The sequence below is a fragment of the Erythranthe guttata genome, chromosome 11 (assembly GCF_056151865.1).
Source record: "Erythranthe guttata isolate IM_541 chromosome 11, IM_541, whole genome shotgun sequence".
NCBI classification, from domain to species: Eukaryota; Viridiplantae; Streptophyta; class Magnoliopsida; order Lamiales; family Phrymaceae; genus Erythranthe; species Erythranthe guttata.
Window position 1 is genome coordinate 3,865,158 of NC_142543.1, and position 19,275 is coordinate 3,884,432.

Below are 19,275 nucleotides of genomic sequence, written 5' to 3' on the forward strand. Positions count from 1 at the left end.
AAAATTGAACCTTAGAGGTGAACTTTGTTCACTTTGGAACAACAGGGACCAAATGTAAAATCGGGCCAAATATGAGGGACCAAAAGTGTATTCTCCCGGTTATATTAATTAAAAAAATAGACTAGCCAAACTTTAACTAGCATAGAACGGGTTTCGAGTTTTGAATTTTCGGGTTTCGATTTTGATTTCGGTTCGGGTTTCTGTTTTGGTTTCGGTTAGAACGGGTATTTAAATAGACTAGGCATATTTATCTCCTTTGTTGATCAAAAAAAATAGAACGGGTTTAAATTCGAAGTTTTCACACTTAAAATAGTTTTTAACAAAAGTAATGTGAATCTAAATCGAGTTGAATCTAGTACGCGTTTGTTCAAATTTATTTGAATGTTTATCAAACTTTTGTAGTTGTGCTTGAGTTTGGTTTGATAATCGACTTCCAAAGAATTAATTAACTGAACACAAATTGAGTTCAAGTACTAGTTTGATTTTTTTTTATTTACATATTTTGTCCTTTTTTTTTCAGTTGAGATCGATCCAAGTTTTATAATTTATCTAATGAAAATATGTGTTTAAAATTGAGTCGTTGTGCTAACTAACGAGGTTTTAACCGACCGTCGTCATGGGGCGTGTTTTAGAAAACTCCTCATTAGCAAAAAAAATCACCTGTACCCGACCCATACCCCTTCGGGTTTATATTAATATGTCCCCGCCCCGTATAAAACTCACCCATACCCACCTTGTCCGGCAACTCATTAAAAAAATTAGTTTTTACATTTATAATTTATTTGATTAAAAATGTCTCTAAAAAATAGTACTTCACAAATACGTACACATCCACATTGGTGTGTGTAGATCAATGGGAATAAAAACATCCGGTGTCGTCTTCACCGGGTGTAGCATAGAAATAACCGTGGTATGGGATTGTGTCAAAATCTTAATACCTATTTTATATTATTAGCATTGATTTTATTGCCTTACTTATTAAGGGATTAATATTGTCCAATTAATTATTTATTGATGATGTTTAGGTGAGAAAGGAGTTTATAGGCACCAATCATAACACGAGTTCATAATTCTATTTCACTTAAATGATTAAAAATAGACTTCTTCAACAATTCAACAAAAAATAAATAATAACAAATGAAACACCCTTATCATTTATTATAATTCATTAGCAACAAATAAACCATATCCTTTTGTTTTGGCATTGATGACATGTCTCCAATACTATATTAGAACCTCGATAAATTAATAACCTCGATTAAATAATAGTTTCTCTAGATCCCGACTCGGTGAAAACGTGTTAAATTATTAACTCGATAATTTAATAATTCGCTAAATTGATAGAATTTCACCAATTCCGACTATATTAATTTATATTTAACTGTAATTGCAGACTTGCTCTTTCACAACTGAATAAAGCTAATCTGCAGAATCCCAAGTGCACAAATTTCGGAGGTGTAGAAGCGTATTTGAAGATGGCATATGTCAATCATGATAATTACCGAAAACAATGCCATAGGGTGCGTTGAATTAGAAAGGGGGATCGTAACACTAGCTTCTTTCGTGCGAAGCCTCTATCCAGGAACAGAAGAATAAGGTGGACCGGATGAAAGACAATCAGAGTGTTTGAGATGCCTAGTTGAAACAACCCTTTTCGCAAATCGAAATTTAAACTTTAGAACCTTTAATCGAAAAAAAAAATGATATCCCTATTCCTAATTTTTCCCTTATTTTCTTCATATCTTATAGCTCACATTTCCATACAATTATCATAAATTAAAATTTAATCATTTATTTCTGAAGAAACTTATCTTAAACTACATTTGATTACTAAATCCAAACCCATTCAACCAATTTAATCTATGTACACTTCACTGTATATATCATCACTTTTTTTTTTATAGGAAATAATATCATCACTTTGACAAACCAGCAAAATAATATTTATCATATGGTTAATTAGACAAGGTCATATTACCGTCAAGTATTTTCCACTTATTACTCGTGTCCGGTAACTAAAAGAGGATAATAGTTGGCTAAATCTCACTTTGCACCCTTCAAAAATAAAAATAGCAACTTGCACCCTCAAAACACAGCAAATCATTCATAATGCATCATAAAATGAATAATAGAGTCAATTTCATTTCTTATTGTTTTTTTTTTTTCTCAATGTGCAAAATAACGAATTAAATTGTTATTTTCTTCAACCTCCAACTTAATTTCGAGCGTGCGAAAAATTAAAAATCACACCGGGTTATTTAAAAAACTATATTTTCTTACGAAATAAAATAAAATAAAATAAAATTTTATCACTAAATTATTCGATTGGTGAATCTTTTATTGTAACTGTTGAAAATATTAGGTAGAAATATTTGGAAGAAAATATAATTTTCAAATAACTTGATAAAAAATAACTGAAGATTTTTTTTTTCGTAAAATATTTTTTTGTGATAAAAAATATAATTTTAAATATGTTGATTAGATATGTTTTCATTTTGCACTTTATAGTTTCAAATTGATGAATACAAAAAAATGATTGGCATTTGGCATCCTAAAAAACTACCACTAAAAATATTAAATTATCTTTATTAACATGAAAATTTTATTTGGGGTGTATTATGCATCATTTATTGTGTTTCGAGTCTGCAAAATACTATTAATTTATTTCGAGGGTGTACATTGCTAAAATACTACATTTCAAGGGTGCAAGGTGGGATTATACGATAATAATTAGCTAATTTACTATACAAAAAACATAGTTTATATATTAGGGTAACCGTTACCCCCTGAGGTATGGTTAAATTAAGAAAAAAAAACCCTATTGTTTGAGGAATTACAATCACCCCCAACTATGAGTCTTCTTACATGTCTATATTTATGGTGTCAAATTCAACATAATCTTCTAGATTATGTGGAATGTTCTCTATTTTGTACTCGTTTTGTGCAAAAATACAGTTTCTGATGCACCATAATTTGATATTTAGAAGCCAATAGACACATCTTATTATCATCTTGTTTCAAAATATGGAGTCCGAATGGGATAAAATATGTACAAATTGAAGAATACTCCACATAATCTAGTAGATTCCACTAAATTTGACACCACAATGGCAGACGTGTAAAGCGATTCATAGTTGAGGGGTGATTGTAGTTACCCAAACATGAGGGTTTTTTTTTTTTTTATAATTTGACCATACATCAGGGGTGTGGTGTAATTTACCATATTTATTATTTACCGTTTGACCACCTAATTTTCACTCGTCAAATGCTGTCCACATTAAAGCGAAAAACAAGAGAGAGAGAGAGGTTTCCTCTTCCTAGGGTAAAGGTTCCCCTTTCCTTTTTCTTTCTTTTTTCATTTTTCTATTTCCTCTCCCGCCGCCGCCGCTTTCCACCCGAAACCGCCGGAGAAAAAAAAAAAATCCCTCTTCGCCACACGTGTCAATTTGCCTCAATTCTCTATCTTAATTTCACACAGCCCCCTCCCTCTACCCATATTTCCTCTCCCCCTTTTCCAATTCCCCCTTCACTGTAGCATGTATTGTATTTCCCAAACTTCGATCGTCTGATTTTATTCTATTTTTCCCAAATCCCAATTTCATTTTTACTATTAGAACCTCAAATCAAGGACTCGATATCTCCCATCTATCAATTGTGTTGTAAAAATAAAATTAGGTTTGGTTTTGAAGAAAAAAAAGATCAGGTTTTTCTGTTATTCGATTAATTCGTTGATTACGTATATATCAGTTTGGTAATTAGGTCCTTTTTTTTTGTAAATTAATTCATATTTTCTGGATAGTAGTTGCTTTGGGATTCTTTCATTTTTTTGTATATATTGAAAGTTTCGATTTGACGATCGATTTGATAGCTGTAGGTGGAAAGATTACAACCCTTAGGTCAATTCCAAGAAAAACTCAGTGAAGTTTTTGGTGCTTTTTTTAGTGTCATTGAAAATCGAGGGTTTTCTTGTTTGAATCTTTTTGCAAAAAAACAAATTTAGTATATCCCCACCCCCAACCTCCCTAAAATCAGTTTCAAAAATCCATAAAAAGTAAAAAACGTAAGTAAAAAAAAAAAAGATTTTTATTGTTTGGAGTTTTGTAGATTGTTGTTCATTATCCATTTGGGGTACTAGGAAAGAAAAAAGAAAAAAAAAAAAACTGAGCTAGTGATTGATGTAGAAATATCGAGATGGCCTTGAACTATTCACACAGGCAGGTGTTTTCACCGCACATTGCCGAGGATAACTTGGTATCACCGGTGAGGAGGATTGTGAATGGGTATTTTGTGGAGGGTTCTTCTGAAAAGAATGGAGAAGGTTACTCGAACACGTGGCATGTAAGCGCGGGAGAAGCCGATGAGCGAAATTTCGAGTGCGATATTGATATAGTTGATCTTTGTAGCTCGTCGGAGTTGTCCTCTTCAGACTCGTCTGAATCAGAGGATATACGGAACCTTTTGCCCACCGATCCATTTAACATGGGTATGGATCTAAAGACTACTTTCACTGCCATCACGGGATGGCTCGAGGATTTGGAGGTTGAAGGGTATATGATGAGTGACAGTAGTTGGCCCGACGCGGAAGGTTATGGTTTATTCGCTAGATGGAACTTATTTTGGAACAGTTCTTTAAATTTGGAGCCATTTCCTGAAAGTATGGGTGCACGGTCCTTTCCAAGCTATCTTCACATTCGTGAGAAACCGACTGTGGGTAGCAATTATTTACCTCAAAGTCTTCACTTTGATGAGAAATTGAATGAGCCCATTACGACAGCTGGATTGGGGGATATCGCGGGCTTATCGAATGTGAGTGTTGCATGCAGCTCGGCCGAGCTGCAATCCAGAGAAGAGGTGGAGGGTGCTGCCGAATTCGACGGGGCGCCTCATGAAGCTTTAGCTTTTGCTCTCAGCTATTTGGGAGTGAAGGATCTTTTGTCCGTCGAAAGGGTTTGTAGGTCTTTACTTTCCACTGTCCGAGGTGATCCTTTGTTCTGGATGACGATCCACATTGATCAACCTCTTAATGAAAAGATGACGGATGATATTCTTCTGCAATTGGTTAGCAGAGCTCAAGGTAGTTTGCAATGTTTGAGCTTAGTGGAGTGCCCTAAAGTAACTGAAGATAGTTTGAGGCACATACTTGCAACAAATCCACGTTTAACTAAGGTCAGTGGTTCTTTACATATTATGCTACTGCTATTGGTTTACATCTTCAAATATTACATTTTAAATTTTAGCATCTCTTTCAATATGTGGGATTTAATTAATAAAAATTGCTGGAGCATACCATAACAATTAGAAACACCCATAATCATTATCATTTATTCATACTGAGTCCACTGCTTGTTTTTAATGAGAGAATGTGCTTATTGGAGGATATGTATGCTGTGTAAAAAAAAACTTTTTTAAATCGTCTAGAAATTGCCTTACAACACGCACGCATGTCCGACCACTCTATGTTTATGTGAGGAGTCCTATAACTGAAAATGCGATTTGAAAATCCGAATGTCAACTCTGTTTGGTGCAGTTAATCAAATTTTTGGCAGGGATTATACATCGATGATTATCCTTGTAAAGTATAACATTTCAAGACTTTAGTGCAATTGAATAATAATCCTAATGTAGCAGCTGTAATCAGCAATCATCTTTTTTCCGTTCTTTTTTTGGTGGTGCACCATTCTCGTTTACTTCGGATTTTTTTTTTTTTTTTTTTTTTTTTTTTTTTTTTTTTTATGTTTTATGGTTTTAATGTGCTACAGCCTTTGACAATACAAGTGATTGAATTGGATATTTTTGCCGTTAGTGATTAAATTTGGTTTCAGACTGGTATTTGGAGTTGCCAACAATCATGGGCAGTAAACACGTTACACATGCTTGTTTCTTTAATCAATAGCTCTAGTTTTCTTACTCTCATGCGTCACTTGTATGCAGCTGTGTGTTCCCGGGTGTACGAGGATCAGTATTGAATGCATACTGAACAACATCAAGGCATATAATAACTGCAACAAAGATGTCGGAGGTATAAAGCTCGTTAGAATTGGTGGAATCTATGGCGTTACTCACGAGCACGTGGACGAGTTGAAGTTATTATTGGGTGCTAACGACAACATCGGAAGCTACCGCAAGCCGCATTTATACCAGCGGGGTAGCTGTTACATTTCGTACGACGATGATCGTGCAATAGATATTGAAATGTGCCCGAAGTGCGAGAAATTCAGGTTGGTTTACGATTGTCCGGCCGAAGGTTGTAGAGTGAAAGACAAGTCACCTCAAGCGTGCAGGGGTTGTACCCTGTGCATCGCAAGGTGCGCCCAGTGTGGCAGGTGCGTTAACGACACCGAATTCGAAGAAACGTTCTCGCTTGAGTTGTTGTGTTCGGATTGTTTTAAGCAGCTGGTGAAGTACAGTGACAAGAAGGATGAGAAGTTTGAATCCTGCTCAGCTCTCGTCGAGCCGAGTTGCCACGTCAGCAGTCTTCATGGGTGACAGACTTACGTAGGACCCGCGTTTAAAATCTCGAATCAAGAATGTATTTGGGAAAGCTGTTTTGGGCTTCGGTCTCCACTGTTTGATGCTCCTAGTTCGTAGAAAGTGATTGTTTGGTGGGGCTTTCTGATTTCTGGTGTTTGTAGTGACGAGAAGCGAAAATAGACCCAAAAAAAAGGTAAAAATGCGTAAAAAAGAAAATTCATGAAAAAAAGAGCGTAGGACAAGGTATTGGATTTTGTCGACTTGGAGAATTGCATGGAGAAGTTGGAAATCGTTAGCTTTTTCAACCTTGATTTATTCGAGCCATGCGTATATTTCCTTCGGCTGATGGTGCTTTTTGAAATCTGATCATCTCCATCGGTCGTTTGTTTATATCGTAAATCTGAAGATTGAAAGTATACCACACGTACGCGCTATTTAATGATTGCTGTGGGGATATTACGAGAAGTGAGAAGACTTCGTGTTGGATTTATCGTGTTTAGTTTCGTTCCACTTTAACTATAATTCTGGGAATGTGTCCTTAATAAAGTATGTTGACTGTTAAGTGAGGTTGTTTTTATTTTATGAATATTGCTTGTTCTGGTAATAAAAGAACTTAGTGCTGAATGAATCTCCTTTTGGAGATCAACTTGTTATGAATAAGAGTTGTTTTATTATTTATGTTAAAGACTATTTGTTCATTGTTGAATGTTGGTATTCACCTAATAAGTTCAATTAAGTTGAGTACTTGCGTGTACGCTTTTTTAATCACAATTTGTGATCATAATAGAATTTTATTGTTGGCTAAGTATCGACAATGGGGAAGCCTCCCCATTGTAGGGCTGGGGGCAATGACCCCCTCAAGTTTTATTTATTTTTACTATTATATATGTACATATAATTTATTGTCTTTGTAATAGTATTCTTATAATGTTTAACAATTTAGTTTATATAAAAAGTAAAATTACGTATTTTTAATTGAATAAAACGCAGAAAAATAATATGAGACTAACAATGATGAAAGTTACGAATCGTGATTTGGAACCAATGGCAATGGTGGACTTAAGTTCACCTTCAATCAAATTTGTTTTGCAATTTATGATGCACCACAATCCGATATTTACAAGCCAAGATTTTCACATTTCATGATCATCTTGTTTTATATTGGGGAGCTCGAATGAGGTAAAACGGGTATAAACTGGAGAATATTCCACATAATTTAGAAGATTACATTAAATTTGATATCGTGAGGGTGCACGCGTAAGAAGATTCATAATTGAGAAAGTTGGTTGTAATCACTCAAACATGAGGTGTTTTTTCTTCTCATAATCTAACATTTTCTCAGGGGATGACCGTAATATACTTATTTTTATTTCAGGGCACTGCCCTCGAATCACTGAAATTTTAAGTCCGCTCTTTAATAGTATCTTAAATTCACCACCATTCAAATAATCCTTGTTGTCGTAAAATTTTCATTACTTCATATATATTAGGACCCTCTAGTGATAAAATCCTGACTTTGCCCCCTGAGTGTCGATAAATAAATAATCAGTTATCATATACCACTAAAGATTTATTAATCATAATTTGTAGGTGAGTTTCAGGCCATTTTAGACATAGGGCATTATGTATTTTCTATATTCATATATTATATACTACCCATCGATCTAACACTAGTACATGCATTTCTTATATTCTATAATATCTGAACATTTGATAGCCACCAAATACTCCTCCCTACTTAGGCTTCATTGATCTATTTAATAGTAGTAGATTTATAACTAATTGCGAAATATCGACTATTAACTAGTAGTTGACGTTGTCGAGAATGTAGACGAGTGATCGTTCAATTTTGTTAAGCGCTCTGGAAATCGTTTAATAGTGCAGGTTCAAATTTACAAACGACAATTTTAACATGTCGTCCCATATTCATCCGGTAATTCGCACCCGTTAGCTAATGGGGCAGATACAAATTTACGAATATATTGCCATGCTCATAAGTTCTTTTATTATTATTTATTAATTTCATATGCTATGTTTATAAATTACTAATTCTTAATTTATTTTTTCTAATAAACTTGATTTATTAATATAAAATATATTTGTCGATTTGTTGATTCCCGATACGAATGTATATCAAATAGACTTTCTGAAAACAAATTGCACATATAACATTAACATCCATTATATCCACTCATAAATTTCAATAAAGACAATCAAATTTTTTTTTTATTTAAAAAAAACACATATTCAAGATTGAAAATCATCATAGATAAAAATCATAGAAACATGATAGATAAAAATAATAAAAATTAAAAAATATATATATATAAGAAAAATTAAAAAAATAGAATGAAAAATAAATAAAAATTTGGAGGAGAGGCAAAAGAGATTCACCAACTCATGAAGAAAAATCTAAACTTTCTCAGAATTATTATTCTTAGATTTCTTGCAGATGTTCTTCATCCATTTCAGGTTCAGTAACTTCTTCCCCGATTTGCCCTTGTCCGAACCATCTTTATCCTTCTTACCGTTATGAGTCTCCGAAGGCAGAGGCTCCGGGTCCCACTGATCCGCCCACGAAAGCCCGTTCGAGTTGTATATATCCATTTTTTCTCTCCTCTTTCTTTCTTTCGTTCTTCCGTTTTTCTTTTTCGTTTCCTTTATTCTTTTTCCCCCCTTCTGCATTTTCCTCGTCTTTTTCACCTTCTATTTGCAAGCCACTATTTTTAGAAAAACCGAGGTTTTCACTCTCATCCATTCATCATTCTATTGTTCTAAATTAGAACACATGGCAAGAATAAACTCGTATAATAAATCGATTTTGATTTTAACCATTTGTCATTACAAATTTTACGAGTTCAATTAAATATCGAAACTGTAGAACAATCTAATCGAAAAAACGAGATTGAGAATTCGTTTCCCTTACCTAAACAAAGCCAGCCCAAAATCAACGGAAAAACTCCACATGTCCAGCGATCTCCCTGCAAAGCAACTTCGACTCTCCGGCCAATTTAATACTTTTAAAAATAACAAGCCCCGTTAATTTATGCGTGGACCCCGGTTTAAAAGATTTCGCCTCTTCCTCGTTCCCCAGCAAAAGCGCCTCTCTGGCAGGTAAAACATTCCCCCACCAAAACTCCCTCAAAACCCCGTGCAACAATTCCCAATACTCACGATCTCGACAAACACGGAATATCGTGCTCCCGTTCGGCGTCCAGCAGTACAAATCCACCCAATCCCTATCCATAACTTCCATTTGCCCCTGCACTTGAGGCATGTAATAAAATGGCATACTCGACCAAGGCAGCATCGTCTCCGGCTTCCCCTTATTGTAAGGGCACTTCACTTCAAGAATTCCGCCACCTGGCGTGGGCCCCAGTATACCGTCCGGCGAGGCTCCGATCCAGTGGTACCGCTCCTCGGAGTGGACCGCGAAACCTAGAGAACCCACTTCGCGGCCTGTGATGGTTTTGTATCGATCGATGGCTATCGATTCGTTGAGCACCCCCCACTGCATGGCGCTCTGCTTCGAGGGCTCGGTTGACTGCAGGACGGGGGCGTAGACTTTTTCTTGCCAGAGTTCGTGGCGGCGGTTGCCTTTCCATATTCCTAAGGCGGTGCTGAATGTGCTGGTTGTTAGCCTGTCTTTGCGCAGGGCGAACCATTCTTCGGAGCGTTGTGGAGCGTCCGACGACGGCGATGATGGTGCCAGGTGGCAGTTTAATACGAAAGGGGAGGAGGGGTAAACGTGGGAAGTGTGCGAGGCGAATGTTGAGAAGTTTCTTGTGAATACTATTCCGAATTTTCGTTTCCGAGGGAGTGGGAGTGCTGCTTTGTGGATGCCCGTTCCGAATCTTACAACGCAGGCGTTGGTCATGGCGAACGAAATGGGATGGCCTGGAAAATAACGGTACAATATGAACAAGAGAAGTACAGCAAACTCGAACGATAATATCTGCTAGCTATATAAACGAAACTACACATTTATTAGCAACGACCGCAGAATAAAAAAGGGTTAAAACTATAGAAAAAAACACAATACGTAGTAGAACCGAAAGAAATTTGATTTGCATCGAAGTTTTGTTCCACAAATCATTCGACGAAAGCCAATTCGACTATTGAAAATGGTCGGGTTCGCACCATATAAGACTCGGATTCGAATGTAGCTATAGAATGTAACCTGTTCGATCATTCAAATCTAAATTGGGATGATATATATAGCCAAGTCTAAATTGGGATAATAAATGCTACCCATGTAAGAATCAAAGCTTCTTTGCTGGCCAAATAATTCAAAAAAGTATCAAATTACGCAGCTGGTTCCATCCCTAATTTTTTTTTTCATTTAATTTTTTTTAGGGAAGGCAAAATCTTCAAAATAACAAGAACAAAATATGCTATCCGAGTAATTCCCTTAATTTAAAAAGCTGAGGTGCTGACAGTTATCCCATTTAATAAAAAAAAAACGCAGAAAAACCATAAAACAGATAAATAAAATGAATACGCATAGAAAAGAAGTGATTGAGTTATAAAGATAAGATTTTTAAACCCAAGAAATAAAGTGCACACAAGGTGTTTGTTAAATGTACCGTGAAGATGAACGGCCAGTTTTGCAAAGATGAATGAATGGGCCCTACCCCAGTGAAGGAAAAATGACTGGAAGTTGTCTGTGAGTGAGATTTTGCGGTGGGTTTCGGGGCGGGGGGCGGCGGCCGGCGGTGGTGGGCGGCGAGATAGAGAGAGAAAAGGGATTACTCCCTGTTTGGTTGTAATGATTTTTCTCTCTTTTCCCGCAACGGTAGTAAAATGAGTTTTACACGCTTGAAAATTCTACTTTATCTCATAACAGAAAAAAAAAAACAAAAAATATATATATATATTTTTTATTTATTAAAGGGTAAATTACACACACACCCCTGAGGTATGCTTAAATAATTCTAAGGTCCCTATGGTATCGATAATTACACTCACCCCCCTGAAACGTAGTTAGAATCTCTAACGGGATAATGCATTGGATACATTATTCCGATAGGGTTCTAATGGACTATTACTTTTAGCTAGTGGTGAAGATAACATAGAGTTATGGGGAGTTATGTGGTGACATGGCTCCCCGAATATGTCTTCAATCACCCATAACTCTTTGTTGTCTCCACCACTTCCTGAAACCAATAGACCGTTAGAACTCTATCGTAATAACATATTCAATGCATTATCCTATTAGAGTTTATAACTACGTTTCAAGGGGGTGAGTGTAATTATCGATACCACAGGGACCTTAAAGTTATTTAAGCATACCTCAGGGGTGTGGGTGTAATTTACCCTTTATTAAATTCCACTTTACACGTAAAAGTCTATAAATTAGTAAATTTGAATTGTAAGATTTTATTAATTTATTGAAGTCTTAAGTAATAAATTATCCATAATCTCATTTCCAATCTTCATAGATTTTTTTCATAAATTAGTGATAAATGTACCTACATAATAAAGATTTATTAAATTATATATTTTATGATGTCTATGTGAATGATTTTCAAATTTAACAAATTATTAGTACACATAGTTGACCAATCAAAAATATTATTTAGACGATATTACTAATTAAATTGACCAGACTTTATTTTGACGAGCGCAATAACTCCATATTAATCTCGACCTTTTTCGTAATTTGTACAAATTAAATTATAATTTTCTGACGTTTATGTGAATTATCGCAAATGTATGATCTTATAAATTCTACTAATTTAAATTATTAATATACATCGTTGACCAATCAAAAATATTATTTAGACGATATTACTAATTAAAATGACCAGATTCTACTTTAACGAGCGCAATAACTACGTATTAATTTCGACACTTTTTGTAGTTTGTATAAATTAAATTATAAATTTTCTGATGTCCATGTGAATTAACGTAAATGTATGATCTTATAAACTCTACTAATTTAACAAATTATTAATATACGACGTTGACCAATCAAAAAAATCATTTAGACGATAGTACTAATAAAATCGACGAGATTCTACTTTAACGAGCGCAATAACTCCGTATTAATTTCGACACTTTTTGTAATTGTACAAATTAAATTATAATTTTCTGATGTCTATGTGAATTATCGTAAATGTATGATCTTACAAACTCTATTAATTTAACGAACTATTAATATACAACGTTGACCAATCGAAAATATCATTTAGACGATATTACTAATTAAAATGACCAAATTCTACTTTAACGAGCGCAATAACTCCGTATTAATTTCGACACTTTTCGTAAATTGTACAAATTAAATTATAAATTTTCTGACGTCTATGTGAATTATTATCGTACATGTATGATCTTATAAACTCTACAAATTTAACGAATTATTAATATACGGCGTTGACCAATCTAAAATATCATTTAGACGATAGTACTAATTAAATCGACCAGATTCTACTTTAACGAGCGCAATAACTCCGTATTAATCTCGACATTTTCGTAATATATATATATATATATATATATATATATATATATATATATATATATATATATATATATATATATATAATCATTCTCCACATTAAAATTGCAAATCACCACAAACCCTCACAGAAAATAAAAAAAAAAATAATAAAAAAAAATGTACAAGTCTGAAAAACCCCAAGAAGAAGAAGAAGCAGAATCCGCCATAGTTTTCTACAACCCCAAACAAGAACCATCCGATCAAAACGAGATGATCTACCCACCCCCCTCCCAATCCCGCCTCCTCCTCACCGACGGCGGCGCCGCCGCGGAGGCGGGCACCCATAATTCATCCAACCCAGCACCGCCGCCGCCACCTTCTTCCTCCGGCGCACCCCCCAAGAAACGGGCCGAGACATGGGTTCAAGAAGAAATTCGGGCCCTGATATCCCTCCGCAAAGAAATAGATTCGATGTTCAACACTTCAAAATCGAACAAGCACTTGTGGGAAAACATATCGCTGAATATGAGGGAAAGGGGGTTTGATCGATCGCCGACAATGTGTACGGACAAGTGGAGGAATTTGCTGAAGGAGTACAAGAAATCGAAGCAGAACGATGGGAATTGCTACTCCAAGATGAATTATTACAAGGACATTGATCAGATTTTGAGGGGGAGGAGTAATCATTCCGGTGAATCGAAAGTTGATCCCTTTATGCAGTTTGCTGATAAAGGTTCGATCTTTTTTTTTTTCGTCGAATTTATTTTGATTTTCGAGCATTTTTTGTTGTTGCTGATTTTTTTGATGTGAATTGAAGAGGGTTTTATATGCTTTTGTGTGTGTGTGTGTGTGTGTGTGTGTGTGTGTGTGTGTGTGTGTGTGTGTGTGTGTGTGTGTGTGTGTCTTTGTTGTGGTTAGTGATGAGCAAATGTGGAATCGCGGAATTTGGTTTCCGCCGCTTTCCGATCCGAAAAGTTCTGATTTTGGAACAATTTTTTTCATTCCGACTTCCGAAATTCCACTTTCCGAATTTTTCCAATTTTTTTGGATTGGAATTGGAATTATATAAAATAAATTCGGAATTTCCGATTTCCGATCCGATTTAATTCCAAAAAAATCCGATTTTTTCCCAAAAAATACACCGATAAATAATTTATATTATATAATACTTATTTTCCGAAAAATACACCTATAAGTTCTGTTTTAGTATTTTGACAGAATGAATTTTTGTTAGAAGTTTTATCGGATATTATACTCTGTTTATTTTTATTTACTTTTTTGAACTGAAATTTAGTAGTTATTAGGTTTACCTTTATTGATGTGGATGTTCTTATTTTTGTAAAATTATGAACATCATAGAAAATTTCGGCTAAGTTTTGAAATTTTAAAGCTTATGTGATTTCCGATTTTTTCCGAAATTCCGAAATTTCCGGGCCTTTTGGAATTGGAATGAATTTTTAGATTCCGAAAATTTTGGAATTGGAATTGAAATTGATTTTCTACTTCCGAATTTTTTTGGAATTTTTCCGGAAAGGCTAATTCCGATCCGATCAATCCGACTTTCACCCCTACCCCCACCCCCCGAGTTCAGACGGTATATCTTGTAAGTGTTGTAAACATAGTCCCTCTGTATCTCATAATCTTGTCGTATTATTGAATCAGTGCTCATTATCTCGGCCTATTTTTGTTTAATTCTATATATTCGAAACTTGAAATAGATGATTAACATATCGTATTTTCCCCATATTTTTTGCATTAACGTACGAGTTTTATTTGGCGTCTGCAGGTATTGACGATGCCAGTCTTAATTTCGGACCTGTCGAAGGTACGTTTTTTTTCTTACCAGTCGTTGGATTTTACACGATTTCGACATTCCTAATTACTCGATGATGTTTTTTTTTCGATTAGCTTGGGCTTTTCGTCTTTGCTGCGTTTACTTGTGTGCATTTGCATATGTGATTCGATGAAGTATCAATTGTACATCACAATCTTCACTTTTTATACGATTTAATACGTAAGAAATATATATGCCCTCTCGTTTTTTTTATCTATGTTTTTTTTACCTCTCGTTGTCTTCCCTTAACTGTCTTGAAGATCGATATTATTGAAAGAATGAAATAATTATACAGTTATACTAATATTTAAATGTATAATGTGTTCCATCCATTTTTTTCCGAATGAAGTAAAGAATTCTTGTTTTAGTGACGGAAATATTGATTTAATTCGGTAAAAAAATCGTCGCGATGCATGCAGCCAATGTAGAAAGACGTAATTCGGATCACGAAGAAAATCATCCTCTTGCCATCACCGCAAGTGGAGTTTCTCCTTGGAATTGGAGAGACACTCCCGGAAATGGTGGGGCCCACAATTAAGTTAATGCCGTTTTTCTTTTCTTTTTTTCAATTTTTTTTTTTCGCCGACTTTTATTCCCCTTTTTTTATTTTTAGCAGGTGAAGAAAGCAACACATATGGGGGAAGGGTTATAGCGGTAAAAATGGGGGAGTACACAAAGAGGATAGGAATCGATGGCAATGCAGAAGCGATAAAAGAAGCAATCAAATCCGCTTTTCGATTAAGGACAAATCGGCCGTTCTGGTTGGAAGATGAATACAACGTTGTACGAACAGTCGACAGAGATATGCCGTTGGGGAACTACACTCTTCATTTTGACGAAGGTAATTATTTATTAATTAATTGATATATAAATGTAATTATTACGTATAATAAATTAGTGTTTTTTTTTAATAAGTGGGTTGAAAACGAGAATTATTGTATTTGCAGGTTTGACGATAAAAATTTGCTGCTACGAGGAGTCGGAGCAGTTGCCGGTACACACGGAGGAGAAGACGTTTTATAGAGAAGATGATTTTCGTGATTTTCTGTCACGGCATGGATGGACTTGTTTGAGAGAGTACGATGGTTTTCGTAACGTCGATTGTTTGGATGAGCTTTGCCCCGGCGATATTTATCGTGGTGTCAATCAATTATGAAATCTATAGTATGAAACCTCGGCAATTTAGTGAGAGAATAAGCATCAAAAGAGTAACTCTTTTTTTTTTTTTTTTAATATATATATTAAAAGTGAAGAATCTTTGTAAGAAATGTGGAGTATTTGTTCTTTTGTAGAAATACAAGTTCTAAATTCTATGAATTATGTTAAAGGTAAATTACCCACCCGGAACCCCAGTGGTGAGGTCAAATTACGAAACTTATAGAAAAAAAAGGTTAAATTACGAAAAATCCTCATATTTTTGTAAGTTAAAATTTTCTTACAAGTTTATCTTTGTGGTGTCAAATTTAGTGAATCTTTTAGATTATGTGGAATATTTTTCAGGCTGTACGTGTTTTACCTATTCAAGCTCCACGTTTTGAAACAAGATGATTATAAAATGTGTCTTTTGGCCTGTTAATATCAGACAGATTGTGGTGCATTGGAAACTGCAGTTTTGCAGAAAATAAGTACAAACTAAAGGAACATTTCACGGAATCTAGAAAATTATATTGAATTTGACACCATGAGGATGAACATGTAAAAAGATTCATAGTTGAGGGGTGGTTGTAATTACTCAAACATGAGAGGTTTTTCTTAATTTGACCTTACCTCAGGGACTGCCGTAATTTATCCTTTCTTTTACATATGAAAGTTTGTTGAATGCAATATTGTGTTCCTTTATGTTTATCTGTTTTTGCTGAAAAAACATGAGCATGCTACAAGAAACAAAAAAATTGTGAACATATGTTTTTTTTGGATTAAAAAAATAAAAATAATTGCATAACAGTAATACACACAATGACAAACTAATACACACAATGTGTATGAATCAAACAAACAAACTAATACACACAATGTGAATCAATGATTCACAAGAGAATCCGTAGTTCCGGTTTTTGCACTCGAAACTAAAAAAATATGAATCAAAACAGTGATTCCTTAAGAACATGTTAAAATGTGGAGAATACGAAATTATGGCTCGTCCCATTCATCGTTCTTATACGACACCAGAGTGTCGACTTTGTGAATCTGCCAGTTGGAGAAAGAAAGAAAAGCCTCACTCCATCAGATTACTTATAAAGCTTACAGTTAAATTCTTTTTACCCCCAAAAAAATAAATCTTGTGGATAATATATATTTATAAATTTCCGTTTTTTTACCTTGGTATCGAAAGAATGCAATTTCACCATCTGTGGGTTATCAATCAGCTTAGGGTCACTCTCGATCCATGTAAACGGGACTGCGCAATCTTTGTCGGTATACGCTAAAACGTCAAACACACCTACAATCGAACACCGATCAAAATCACATATAATAAGGTCTTACAAAATTACAAAATTGATCGAACACCGATCAATTTCAAGATTTCTCTTACAGGGTTCTTCAAGGCATGGCAAATACGTAATACTGGACGCTATCTGCCTCATTATAGCCTGAATTTCCCTCATTATTTCTTTGTCACTTTTCTCCCTCGAAATTCTGAGCATCAAAACCGAAATTCCATTTCAAGAAACAAAACTAAATAAAAGGAATAAAAGGAATTTCACTATTCAGATAAAAAGACTATATTACCCCTTTTCGACGACCTCGCCATCAGTCTCGATACTGAAATTCCACCTCTCGAAAACCTCACCAGTTTGTTTGCCCATGATCACAAGAACCATCCTCTGTAACTTCCCTTCTTCAAGCCACTCTGCACCAAAATTGATTTAACACGAATCCATTTAATTAAATCTTCAATTACGTTCGTAAAAAAAAAAAAATTGCGGATAAAAAAAAATTAAAAAAAATTACCAGAAAGCTGAGAAGTTAAATTAGAAATGAAGGATTTGACCCCTTCGTCCTGCGTAAGCAACATCGGAAGCCCATACTTCTTCACTCTCGCAAAACTTTCTTCCGGATATACCCCTCGATTGTAAAGTATACTACAACAATTTTCTCCCCCAAATCAAAATCACACCTTTCACCCAATAATTTACACTAATTTAAAATGAAAAATTCCGAGGATTAATAAAAAAAAACATATTTTTACCTGTTTGCAGCGTAACCTGAAAAGGGGGGTTTCGATAAAACACGCGAATTAGTCGAGATTATTCGATGAATCGACTGACGGAATCACAAAAAATCGAAGAATTTAAGTTTCTTCAATTGAAATGAAGAAAGAGAGGCGCATACCAAAGAATTCACTGACAATGGCGGCCGATCCTCGCAGAGTGATTATGTCCTTGGTGGCGGATTTAGAAGCCATGGTTTTTTTCTCTTTCGATTATTGAATTGTACAGCAAAACCCTAGAAGTAATTAGATTAATGTTCGACTGATTGTGGAGTTAATTGAGAAAAAAAGGGGTTTTCTTATCTGCGGTCGAATTATGAAGAAAAAAAATTCTAGGGTTTTGATGGAATTGCAACGGCTATTTCTGCATCGTTTTTTGGATAGTGGGATTGAAAGGCAACGGTCGAATTATTTTTAAACATCAACGGTTGGACTTCTAGAACATTTTCTTTAATAAATGGCTTAATCCCACTTTGCACCCTTGAAATATATCATTTTGGCACTTTGCACCCCTCGAAATAAATGAATAGCGCTTTGCACACTCGAAACACAATAAATCATGCGCACCCCAAATGAATTTTTAAAACTAATAAATGGAACTTAATGTTTTTTGTGGCCGTTTTTAGGATGACAAATGTCAAATATTTTTTTTGTTCATCAATCATTTTGAAACAATAAAGTGCAAAAATAAATAAAAATACATCTCATCAACATATTTAAAAATTACATTTTTTTATCATAAAAATATATTTTACGAAAAAAAAATCATTCAGCTATTTCGTTAGCAAGTTATCTTAAAATCATATTTTCTTCCAAATATTTTTACATAATATTTCCATCATTTACAATAAGAAAACTCATCAGTCGAATAATTTAGTGATAGCAGTTTATTTTATTTTATTTTGTAAGAAAAGGCATACCGGACCAAATAGTTTGATTTGATAAATGGTACAAAATTTCGATTGACCTAAATTATGGTACGGCATCACCGAATGAACACTCGTGACACCAATAGTTAAGAAGGATTAGATCCATTAATGTGGGCTGTATCGATGCTACTGTGTTTTCAAATGATTATTTAAAAGCAGAAGTTAGTGATTGTGAGTTAAGTCAGTTTTAAGTGCTAATTTTTAAAAGTTTGGGATGTTTGCAAATATTTCGGAAAATGAACTTAAATAGAAAAAAGAGGGTTATGGGTGCTTTTAAAAAAATAGCTTAAAGCAGATTATTTTAAAAGAAGCAAAAACAAAAGTTGATTTTGCAAACACTTGAAAACAAATTATGAGCAAAAAAAGCTCATAAAGCGTTTGCAAA

General features: G+C 34.6%; 4 protein-coding genes across 6 annotated transcripts; 2 read left to right on the forward strand and 2 right to left on the reverse strand.

The window, feature by feature from the left end:
* Window positions 1-3,291: 3,291 nt before the first annotated feature.
* LOC105970971 (F-box protein SKIP14) lies at window positions 3,292-7,156 on the forward strand. The gene is made up of 2 exons (XM_012995813.2): window positions 3,292-5,166; window positions 5,932-7,156. Exons 1-2 carry the CDS (start codon window positions 4,192-4,194, stop codon window positions 6,484-6,486), a joined length of 1,530 nt encoding a protein of 509 aa, XP_012851267.1. The 5' UTR covers window positions 3,292-4,191; the 3' UTR covers window positions 6,487-7,156.
* Window positions 7,157-9,145: 1,989 nt separating this feature from the next.
* LOC105971017 (Restriction endonuclease, type II-like superfamily protein) lies at window positions 9,146-11,256 on the reverse strand. Of its 2 annotated transcripts, none has more exons than XM_088825029.1 (3): window positions 11,058-11,256; window positions 9,398-10,368; window positions 9,146-9,177 (listed from the first exon to the last, which is right to left on the reverse strand). In XM_088825029.1, exon 2 carries the CDS (start codon window positions 10,346-10,348, stop codon window positions 9,419-9,421), a length of 930 nt encoding a protein of 309 aa, XP_088681155.1. In that variant the 5' UTR covers window positions 10,349-10,368; window positions 11,058-11,256; the 3' UTR covers window positions 9,146-9,177; window positions 9,398-9,418. The 2 variants fall into 2 exon arrangements, with proteins under 2 accessions (XP_088681155.1, XP_088681154.1); XM_088825028.1 differs by having other exon boundaries at window positions 9,146-9,191.
* A 1,778-nt stretch (window positions 11,257-13,034) lies between these two features.
* Window positions 13,035-16,067, forward strand: LOC105971030 (trihelix transcription factor GT-4). Of its 2 annotated transcripts, none has more exons than XM_012995878.2 (5): window positions 13,035-13,649; window positions 14,703-14,741; window positions 15,170-15,271; window positions 15,364-15,591; window positions 15,698-16,067. In XM_012995878.2, the coding sequence occupies exons 1-5, from the start codon at window positions 13,094-13,096 to the stop codon at window positions 15,904-15,906; spliced, it is 1,134 nt and encodes a 377-aa protein (XP_012851332.2). In that variant the 5' UTR covers window positions 13,035-13,093; the 3' UTR covers window positions 15,907-16,067. The 2 variants fall into 2 exon arrangements, with proteins under 2 accessions (XP_012851332.2, XP_012851333.2); XM_012995879.2 differs by having other exon boundaries at window positions 15,367-15,591.
* Window positions 16,068-16,642: 575 nt separating this feature from the next.
* On the reverse strand, window positions 16,643-18,366 carry MAD2 (DNA-binding HORMA family protein). Its single transcript, XM_012995677.2, has 7 exons — window positions 18,084-18,366; window positions 17,941-17,956; window positions 17,703-17,833; window positions 17,481-17,601; window positions 17,284-17,387; window positions 17,069-17,190; window positions 16,643-16,937 (listed from the first exon to the last, which is right to left on the reverse strand). Exons 1-7 carry the CDS (start codon window positions 18,154-18,156, stop codon window positions 16,881-16,883), a joined length of 624 nt encoding a protein of 207 aa, XP_012851131.1. The 5' UTR covers window positions 18,157-18,366; the 3' UTR covers window positions 16,643-16,880.
* Between the last annotated feature and the right edge of the window lie 909 nt (window positions 18,367-19,275).

Bases quoted from the DNA above. Each gene is read 5' to 3' on its own strand.
- LOC105970971 (XM_012995813.2), top strand. From the start codon at position 4,192: ATGGCCTTGAACTATTCACACAGGCAGGTGTTTTCACCGCACATTGCC. The intron at 5,167-5,931 runs GTCAGTGGTTCT...ACTTGTATGCAG, and splicing joins CAAATCCACGTTTAACTAAG to CTGTGTGTTCCCGGGTGTAC.
- LOC105971017 (XM_088825029.1), bottom strand. From the start codon at position 10,348: ATGACCAACGCCTGCGTTGTAAGATTCGGAACGGGCATCCACAAAGCA.
- LOC105971030 (XM_012995878.2), top strand. From the start codon at position 13,094: ATGTACAAGTCTGAAAAACCCCAAGAAGAAGAAGAAGCAGAATCCGCC. The intron at 13,650-14,702 runs GTTCGATCTTTT...TGGCGTCTGCAG, and splicing joins TATGCAGTTTGCTGATAAAG to GTATTGACGATGCCAGTCTT. The intron at 15,272-15,363 runs GTGGGGCCCACA...TTTTATTTTTAG, and splicing joins GAGAGACACTCCCGGAAATG to CAGGTGAAGAAAGCAACACA.
- MAD2 (XM_012995677.2), bottom strand. From the start codon at position 18,156: ATGGCTTCTAAATCCGCCACCAAGGACATAATCACTCTGCGAGGATCG. The intron at 17,602-17,702 runs GTAATTTTTTTT...ATTTTGGTGCAG, and splicing joins TTTAACTTCTCAGCTTTCTG to AGTGGCTTGAAGAAGGGAAG. The intron at 17,191-17,283 runs GTAAGAGAAATC...GTTCGATTGTAG, and splicing joins GCCATGCCTTGAAGAACCCT to GTGTGTTTGACGTTTTAGCG.